The sequence below is a fragment of the Saccopteryx bilineata genome, chromosome 9, assembly GCF_036850765.1.
Source record: "Saccopteryx bilineata isolate mSacBil1 chromosome 9, mSacBil1_pri_phased_curated, whole genome shotgun sequence".
In the NCBI taxonomy this organism is placed as follows: Eukaryota; Metazoa; Chordata; class Mammalia; order Chiroptera; family Emballonuridae; genus Saccopteryx; species Saccopteryx bilineata.
The window spans coordinates 63,191,925-63,201,507 of record NC_089498.1 but is presented as its reverse complement, the minus strand read 5'-3'; the positions used below and the strand labels follow the sequence as shown (position 1 = coordinate 63,201,507).

The following is a 9,583-nucleotide window of genomic DNA, read 5'->3' as shown; positions in this document are numbered from 1 at the left end:
AGTGTTTAGGGATCTCAAAGTATATTTCATTCAGTTTTGGATTCTTGGTCACAAATCCTTTGCTCAAATGCACTCTTTATTAGGAATGCGGGTCTACTATATGCCAATGACTGCATTTGAGGCTGCGCTCAGTGTTGTCTAGAAGCTCCTTTATTCCTGGTCTGTGGTTTCTCCAGTTTCACCTCTATTTTTCCTGGAGAAAAGATTGCTTAATGGGATCAAGACAGGTGAGCCCTCCTAGTGCTCTCTTTTGGCCATGAACATTTTCTGTTAGCCAGGACAGCTCAAGGGAAAACAGCTCAGCACATCTCCCAGCCTTCCAGACTTGGAGCTAGTGAACAATAAACACGTTTCATCTCAAGGGCTTCTCTTACACAGCTAATCGATGTAATTAGAAAATTACCAAATGTGATCAGATCTGTCTCTGCCCTAAATTAACACATTTTGGATAATCTCTTTGGTATTGATGGGGAAGGTTGGCTATAGCTTGAGGTGAGCACGAACAGACCATGGTCATCCAAGTGCCAGCTAGATGCAAGTACGTCTGTTTCTACTATAAAACTCTGAACACTAAGACATTTGGAAATGACCTAAATAGTAATTACATAATTTAATTTGTCCAACTAGGGACAATCAGTAGGTAAATAGATATTTTTCTTTGGAAATTTTAATAAAGGTATTTAAAGGTTTGAGATGTTTTCAATCATTCTGCAGTATAATAGTTAATTTTAAGAGCTCTGTGAGTTTGATTTGTATTTAAGATTTTTACAATCTATATATAGTTTGGTGTTTAATAACCATTTATACATTGCTTCTTTTTATATAGGTCATGTATTCTCCGGAGAGAGTAACAAGATTAGAAATAACAAATACAGTACAGAATAAATTAAAGTGCTTCAAACTGCATTATATAATTTCAGAAAATTGGTTTCACACTGAAACATTTAAATAAGAAAACCATATAATTCAAGAAAAAAAACTTAGTATATGCATTTTAATAGCTATTGTTTAGCAAGTTTTATCCTTAGTAGTGTGGACGTGGTATCTGTTCACAATGTTCTATTAATGTGGCAGTTCATTTGAGTCAATATGAATAGAATTATTATTTTTCTTTATTTAAAAACGTTGGCTTCATTCTCCTTGAAGATGAGTAACATTTATTAGTCAAAATGTCAAAGGAGTATTGTAAAAGTAATTGTATTTTTATATATAATTCTCCAAACTCTTGTATACAAAATGTTCTCATTACACTCAGTGCAATAAATTCAGAGGCTGTTATGGGACAGGAGATAACAAAATTGGGGTTAATACTTTTCTAATTACTTAGGATAATAAAAAAGTGGGGCTTGGTTTTCCTCTCCCAACTAAATAAAGGAGATATGATGCTCTAGAGAGTCTATTATTCGGACTGGTTTTGTTCGTTTCAGGGAAGTTTAGCATCACTCTTTGTACCAAGTCCTCAGGCCTTCTTCAGTTTTTCTATTCGTGCATTAAAGGTCTCTTCCTGTATTTGCAGCTTTTCGTTTATCTCCGTCTGTGAAGACAATCATAAAAAAGTGGTTATGATGGAGCTATCTTTTGCTGCACATTGTCTTTGTGGTTTTGACATACTATAGTGCCTAAAGACAGACATTATCCCTCACACACCTTCCTGTTTTGCAGACATAGCCGGGTTTCAGCCTGTAGTGATGTGATAACACTTTATCATATTTCTCTGCACATTCCCAATGTATAGCATGTCTGCTATGAACAGGAAGTGGTAGTTGGACAGCCATTTTTCACATAGCCTTGTGTTGGAAGATAGGATAATTTATCTGTATTTTCAGACAGACTTCACCAGTAAGCACTGAATCAGAATAACTGCTCAGGGCTCAGTTATTGCTGTGTTGTTGATCTCCCCACCCCTTTGCAATAAATGTTTTTGTCTCCTGTGTAATACATTCTAAATGGGATCCCAGAAAGCTTCTGTTGTGAAGTAACAACACAAATGATCTCATAATTAGAACAATTTTCATAATTAAAAGTATTCATCCTACATTGTAACTCCTGGAATTATGTCATAAATTATGGAACTTGAGGTATAATTTTGGTAGAAAATTGTAAGTGATTGCTGACAGGTTTTAGTATTTGCTACAGCTATGATGGCATTTAGCTTCCGGCAGTGATATTCTATAGACTAACATTGCTACCTGCACAATTCCAGAAATATTTTCACATTAACTAAACATTAGTAGCTCTGAAAATGTCTTCTCTTTTTCATGATGGATAAAAAAAAATTATGCATAGAGAAACCAGTGGTGAGCAATGTGGTGAAACTGGTGTTTTTGTTTAGATGATTTTAAACAATCTAGAAGTCTATGAAGGGTAGTGTAGCCATATGTATTAATAACTCATTCAAAATTGAGAATGCTCATATCTATAACATAATTTGAAGTTTTCAGGGTAACTGTATTTTGAGAAACTCTTACTATTTTAATTTATATAGAAGAAATTTTAAAAATCAAATACTCTTTTGGTTCAGATACAACCTTTCATTCTGATTTATTTCTTTACCAGTGTAACTATAATAGATATTTTAGAAATGTACAGAACGGTTGCCTTATCTGATGAGATTTTGTTTTACCTTCACAGTAAGAATTGATATTTCTGAAAAGATCACATGGGTATCAGTAATTCTGGATTCCCATGTAAATAGTTATTTATTTTTATCATTGTTATTATTATTTTGGTTCAAGTTTTGTCAAACCCTGGATCAAACTCTGTCCTTCGGTTTTTCATTTCTTTCTTTCTCGGTGGATGGGTGGAGGAGGCAAGAAGGGATGAACATGGTCCTCCGGGTTACAAAGGAACCCTTTATGTTTTAGGAATCTCGAATCCTTCAGGCAGGGTGCTGGCAGAGCAGAAAGGAGCTCCCTGGTCCAGGGGTGTGGAGACCTAGGGATTAGTTTAGCCTGGGGCAAGACACTTAACCACCTAGCCTCTTAGTTCCTACCTGAAATATTAAGCAGTTAAAGATTAAGTATTAAGTTAATATTACAGGCGAGCTTTTAAATTCATAATTCCAACTTCTATTTTTGTGATATATTAACCAATGTTCTATTTCAGTAATATGATTAGTGAAATATTTTAAAAATATACTACTCCTATTTCTTTATGCCGTGCAACATATTAGACCATACAGGGGATAAAGTAGTTGGAAGAATTCATCTTGCCACAATTCCAAAGGATTGGGAAGCACTGCTCTAAATGGGTCTGTCTTCCCACTTTCAAGTACAGTCATGTGCCACATAAGGACGTTTTGGTCCAAGTCAGACCACATATATGACAGTGGCCTCATAAGATAATAATGGAGCTGAAAAATTCTTATTGCCTACTGACATCGTAGCCACTGTAAAATGTCATAGCGTAGCACATCACTCACATGTTTATGGTGATGCTAGTATAAACAAACATGCTGTGCTACCAAGCATATAAAAATACAGCCCATACAATTATGCACAGTACATACTACTTGATAATGATTATAAATAACTACACTACTGGTTTATATATTCAATATGCAGTACTACATTTTTTAATCATTATTTTGGAGTGTATGCTTTCTACTTATAAAAAATGTTTGCTGTAAACAGGATGCTGTGTTATGCAGGCAGCAGACTCATACATCTCATGTTTGCTGTGTCTCTTGATTACATCATTCTCCCTTGTGCTTCATTTAATCTCATGTTGTTTTGCACAGTAACATGTTGTACAGGCTTGTAGCCTAAGAGAATAGGCTATATCACATAACCTTGGTGTCTAGCAAGCTCCATGATGTTTGGTGTTAAGTACACTCTGTGATGATTACACAACAATATTGCTTAGCAACACATTTCTCAGAACACATATCTGTCATTAAGCAGTGCATGACCATAATGTGTTTTATGTCCATCAACAATTCCACTTCTTTTCAACTAAGGACAGATGCACTATCATCTACCAGTTTCTGTTTCGCTGCCTCACCAGGATTTTTTCACATTGACCTGGAGAGTTTTCTGGTATTTCACGGAATTCATCTACGCTAGTGTGGGCTTTGGGGGAAAGATTCATAAAGATAAGGTGCACACCTAATAGAGTGGTGTACTGACAGAGGGGAGTTCTGTTTAAGCTCTCTGGACCACTGTGCCACCAGCAGAGCTGGATGAAAAGACTCCTTGTCTGGTCAAGAACAGGTTGTCATAAGTCTACCATCTCTCCTTTTATTCTTTAGAGGTTTGCTGAACAGACAAGCTACGCCACAGCCACTGGGCTTGGGTATGATGTTCTGTTTCCTTCCAGGAAGAATGGTAAACACATGGCTTGGTTCAATAGCCAGTCAGTGATGACTACCTTGAGGTGATCTCACTCTCACTTTTCTAACCTGGAAATTCAAGGTGATCTAACAATATCTGCAGTCCCAAGATGGAAAACTTCCCTCAAGGGTTTCACTTTATTTTACCCTATTGCTTAAACAGCACCAACAGCCAATATTTAACAGCAAGAATTCAGTGTTAGCATTCATATTTCTCTGAAATGTAATTCTTTAAATATAATAAAGTTTGCTCCATTGGGTATAATCTTTTATTATACAATCCAGGGCCAAAAGACTTTCATTTTTAATGTATCTTAAAAATTTAAATAACTAAACTATATAACCTTAAATTGTTTGCTTTATCCAGTATAATTTTAATTAACATCTCAGGGCCAAGATAACTTCATTCTTAATAAATCTCTAAAACTATAAAGTGAGTCAATGGGAAAGTAAGTAAATTAGTATAAAAAATTTAAGGATTCACACTACATTTTCAGAAATTTCTGAATTCTAGAAAGGAAAATATGCCATAACCACACTAGAGAAGGAGCTCTGAAAAAGACTGTACTTAAAACATGATTTCTCTACTGACTTTTGTTCCAAAAAAATATAATAACAGTGTTATTTCTATATAAAGAAGAAGAAAAACTATTGGACAATTTTAGGCATCTTACAAATAATAATTCATTAACTGTTTCTACAGCAGGCCAGTGTATTCAGAAGGCTTATATACACTGACCACTGGCAGGCAGCTAGCTACCTTTGAACGGGGATGCAGCAGTTTTAAAAGCCAGGAACATTGGGAGGCAGGTTTTAGGCCTGGAAAATAACCTACCCATCTAAAGCAGAGTGAGAAATTTAGGTAAGCAGAGAGTAATTACCCAACTTGGAACCTGACCAAGAAACAAGGGCAAACACTGAAAAAGTGCCACACCACACGGGAGTATTCAAATCCAAAGTAGTCTGGTTGTGATATTAGAGGCTATGTGGTTTTTGTGGATAACTCTGGAATTTGAACTAGAACCCACTTTACAACTCCCATTCAGAGTCTTTCATCAGTTTCTGACCTTGGAAACTCTGGACAAATGACTCAGTCTTCTGTGTCTCTCATTTTTTTCAATTTATTTGTCAGAGAAGAGCCTGTATAATTTGTCTAGAGTTTACTAGGATTACTGGAAGAAAATACATATGGGGGGTTGCTATCTTGAAAGGTTATATAAATTCATTTCATCATATCATTTTATTGAAACATTGGCAGCAATTTGGCCTCGGCTAATCCATGAATCTACTTAATATGGCTATGATCATAGCACCTAAAGGGTCTGCATCCTTCCCCTCTGGTCCCAGTTCTATGTTTAATTATATTTAGATGAACCAGCTAATGAATTTCCTAGCTCAGTTAAGGACAGCTGCAGGCCAATGGACAACCACGCACACATATAGCAATCATGTTCTTTCTATTACAGAGCAGTGGTATAAATGCTGCAGACTCTAATATTTTTTAAAAATCAATGAATAGTTAAAAACATATTCACTACATGGAACATGGCCTTGGTAAAGATGTTATCAATTTTTGGGGACTGCAAACAATTCTATTACTGTCTAGCAGTTCCTCGGTCATAATTTCAAAGCCACAGAATCACAAAGGAGCCCAGGGCCATAATTATATAAAAACTATATGTAGATTAAATGTTATCAAATCTAAAGAGGAGCCTGACCTGTGGTGGCGCAGTGGGATAAAGCGTCGACCTAGAACACTGAGGTTGCCGGTTCGAAACCTTGGGCTTGCCCGGTCAAGGCACATATGGGAGTTGATGCTTCCTGCTCCTCCCTCCCCTTCTCTCTCTCTCTCTCCTCTCTAAAAATTAATAAATAAAATATAAAAAAAAAAATCTAAAGAGGAGACATGTTCTGAACTCTGCTTAATTCAACGTTACTTTCCTCTTCCACACAATAACCAGTCACCACATTCATGGGGTTGTTAACAATAAAGCTTTGTGTAAAGTGTGTTCTTCCACTGTTTCTGGTAAACACTAAATACTCCTTATTAAGCCAAGGACTTTGGCTGATTCTGTTGGCATCAAATCATTAAATGCTCATGTAAATAGTGCATTAACATTTGATGATTAAACATTAACAAGGTATGCTTATGCCAAGCTAATCTTTTGCTCTAAGTCAGTTGTTAATACAGTGTGCTTTTTATATACGGTTTTATGTTCAGATACCAACTAAGTCTTACTCTATGATGCATTAATATTTTAAACATGCAGTATACTGTCTTATTGATTCATAGTCATTTCCACAAGAAATTATAAATCCTCTCAAAATATGCAATTCACTTATTTAATCATTTTGGCTAGGCAATGATGCAAGTCTTTGTGTAGAGATGGAAATGTTTTCTTCTTTTTTCTTTTTGGATGAGAAAAAATTTAAGCATAAAGCTAAGCTGATCCATAACTGGCAATTGCTACAGAGATGGCTATTACCGTCACCGTCTTCACGCAGCCATTCTGGAAACAAAGTGCAAACTTCTTTGTTGTTAGTGATATGTGAAAAGGGACAAACTCTCTGAGAGGGAGTTCAAATACTTGAAAACTTCATTTTAGAAATTTGGTGAGAAAACTTAGCTGAGAATTATGCTTTGATCTTCAGGGTTTACTGTTTTTAGAAATGTACTCTAATTACTCTTGCTTGAGCAATTTTAGTGTGACAAGGCACAAAGTCTTTACCATGCTGCTTTTGGGGTTTTGATGCTGAATGGTTTCTGTAAAACTGGTAACGCACACTGAACTATGTGCTGTCGGTGAATTGATTTTGTGATCTCATGGAGACTCAGTTGACTCAACTGAGAATGATGTGGAGATGTTAAGTTGAACTCCTCCATCATCAGTGTCACTCTTGCTAGCTGAATGTAGATAGTACTTACAGATGTAAAAAACAAGGTTGGCCAATTAACCAGTAATGAAGTAAGTGAGCACACTATCAAGGCTGAGTACCTGAATGCCGGTGAAAACGTCATCTGTGACTTGAGCCAGCACTGACTTTACATCTTCAATGGTGAAACCAACTAAAGCATCTGAGTCTGAAGTACTAGCCTCTGGCTGGGACTCTGGAGGGCCTTGTCCTTGATCCAGTCTCTAGAATATTGAAAGTAAACAATGCTCAGGTGATATTAGGAGCAGTCAGGGATTTATATGTAGCCTCAAACTTCTCCTGGGTACTTTTCTACTAGGAATGATGTCAATCTGTCAGGTGACTGTAATTTGATGTCAATCTGCATTTTCATTATTTATGAGCATCATGACAAATCAAGTCATTGTGCCAACAGTCTTACTTTTAGGAAAGTGAATATGGAGATTGGGGAGGATGGAGAGGAGATTAAAATTGCTGAGCCACCTTCAGCTAGCCTACTTGTGAGTCAATGATAAAACCAATGTTTATATTTTGCTGGGTAAAATCAGAGTGAGGGAAACAGGGAGACCATGTGCTTCCTTTCCCCCCATCCACGGAGAACGCCATGCTGTGACAGGGTGAATGAAGAGACAAAATACCTTTATTTCTGTATCCAGTGTTGGGGGTGGCTCTATGAATGTTGAGTAAATATCAAATGAGATTCCTTCTTCTACAGGGTTGGGGAAAAGGCCACCTGAAGGATTGACAACCTCTATCATTTGCTGGAGGAGAAGAAAAATGCTGTATTATGATAAAGCCTTTTGCGTGTAACCATAATTTACAATTTCAGCTCTGTATCTAATAATTAGCATTTTATTCTACCCACTCTTTCCATATTTTGTGGTTTAGGACTTAATTTTGTAATACTCTGAGCTTTAATTGTTCATGGGTCAAGTGGCCCCTTTCTCCTGCTTACCAGCTCTCTGTACGTAGAAACCATGTTTTAGGTTTCCTGTATACCTTCTCCAATTTTGGAGAAGGGTTAGATGCTTAAAATACTCAATAGTAGCCTGATGGTGATTGATATTATTCATCAAGGAACAGCTATCTGTTCTTGGGGGCAATAAAAAGTGGTCATCAAGAACTTGATGAAGAACTTGATGAAGGATCTAAAGGTTAACTATAAAGCCAGCACAAGTAAATTAGAGATGCTTGCAATATCACCCCAAAACACAGAAGGCAGGGTAAGGTTTCACTGTGAGCATTTAATAATTCTGTAGCAAGCGTGTGACAAACAGAGGAATGGTGATGACAGTTGATCAACAGTGGAAATGAAGAAACAATAGTTAAAGAAGTCAACTTTCTCTCCAGCACAGTTTGGGGGAGAGAAAGAGGAGATGAGGGTACTGATGACATTGAACATCTGACTCATTTTATTAGTTCTTGTCCTGACGCCATGCTGAACAACCAACATTTTGGTCATAATTTGATTTTCTACCTCTCAGGTGATATATAAACGTATGTCCACTTCAGTGCTCTGATTCTCATGCTTATTACATTCTTTACTGAAAACCAATAAATTGATGTTCTAGTTTATATAGTAAGCTACACGAGCCTGTTTCTGTGGCCCTGAGATGAAGTCACTCCCATGAAATGCTGTGAAAGACCCTGAGCCTACAGGATTGAAGACAGTACTCTGGAAATGCATAAGTTCACCATCCCATGAGGACTCCAAAACCTTAAAATCATCATACATTCATTTCAAATTTCACAAAATGTCACATAAATTTACACAAGAGAAAATTTTAAAAAAAAATTTTATTTATTTATTCATTTTAGAGAGGAGAGGGAAAGACAGAGAGAGAGAGAGAGAGAGAGAGAGAGAGAGAGAGAGAAAGAGGAGAGGGGAGGAGCTGGAAGCATCAACTCCCATATGTGCCTTGACCAGGCAAGCCCAGGGTTTCGAACCGGTGACCTCAGCATTTCCAGGTCAACGCTTTATCCACTGCGCCACCACAGGTCAGGCTACATAAGAGAAATTTATGAGAACATAATAATTCATCATTTAGCCCTGGCTGGATGGCTCAATTGGTTAAAGCATTGTCCCAAAGCACAAAGGTTGCTTGCTGATTCAATCCCTGTTAGGGCACATACGGGAATAGAACGATGTTCCTGTCTCTGTGTCTCTCTCCCCCTTCCTCTCTCTCTTAAATCAATAAAAATAAACACTTAAAAAATAATAGTTCATCATCTAAATGTTAATATTTATTTTTACTTAGATAAGTTTTGAAATGTACTGGATGCTAAGTTATACAATGTATTTTACATTGAATTCATATTTTTAATTTTAATTTGACTTTA

General features: G+C 36.7%; 1 protein-coding gene across 5 annotated transcripts in view; it reads right to left on the bottom strand.

The window, feature by feature from the left end:
- Positions 1-1,094: 1,094 nt before the first annotated feature.
- The window catches only part of CABCOCO1 (ciliary associated calcium binding coiled-coil 1), a 131,400-nt gene continuing 122,911 nt past the window's right edge, over positions 1,095-9,583 (bottom strand). For 3 of the 5 annotated variants that reach the window (XM_066243785.1, XM_066243789.1, XM_066243787.1), the window contains 3 exons: positions 7,882-8,004; positions 7,327-7,467; positions 1,095-1,534 (listed from right to left, as the gene is read on the bottom strand). In XM_066243785.1, coding sequence (XP_066099882.1) covers positions 1,460-1,534; positions 7,327-7,467; positions 7,882-8,004 — 339 coding nt within the window. In that variant the 3' untranslated portion in view covers positions 1,095-1,459. The remainder of the gene's footprint in view (positions 1,535-7,326; positions 7,468-7,881; positions 8,005-9,583) is intronic. The other 2 variants (XM_066243786.1, XM_066243788.1) reach the window with 2 other exon arrangements.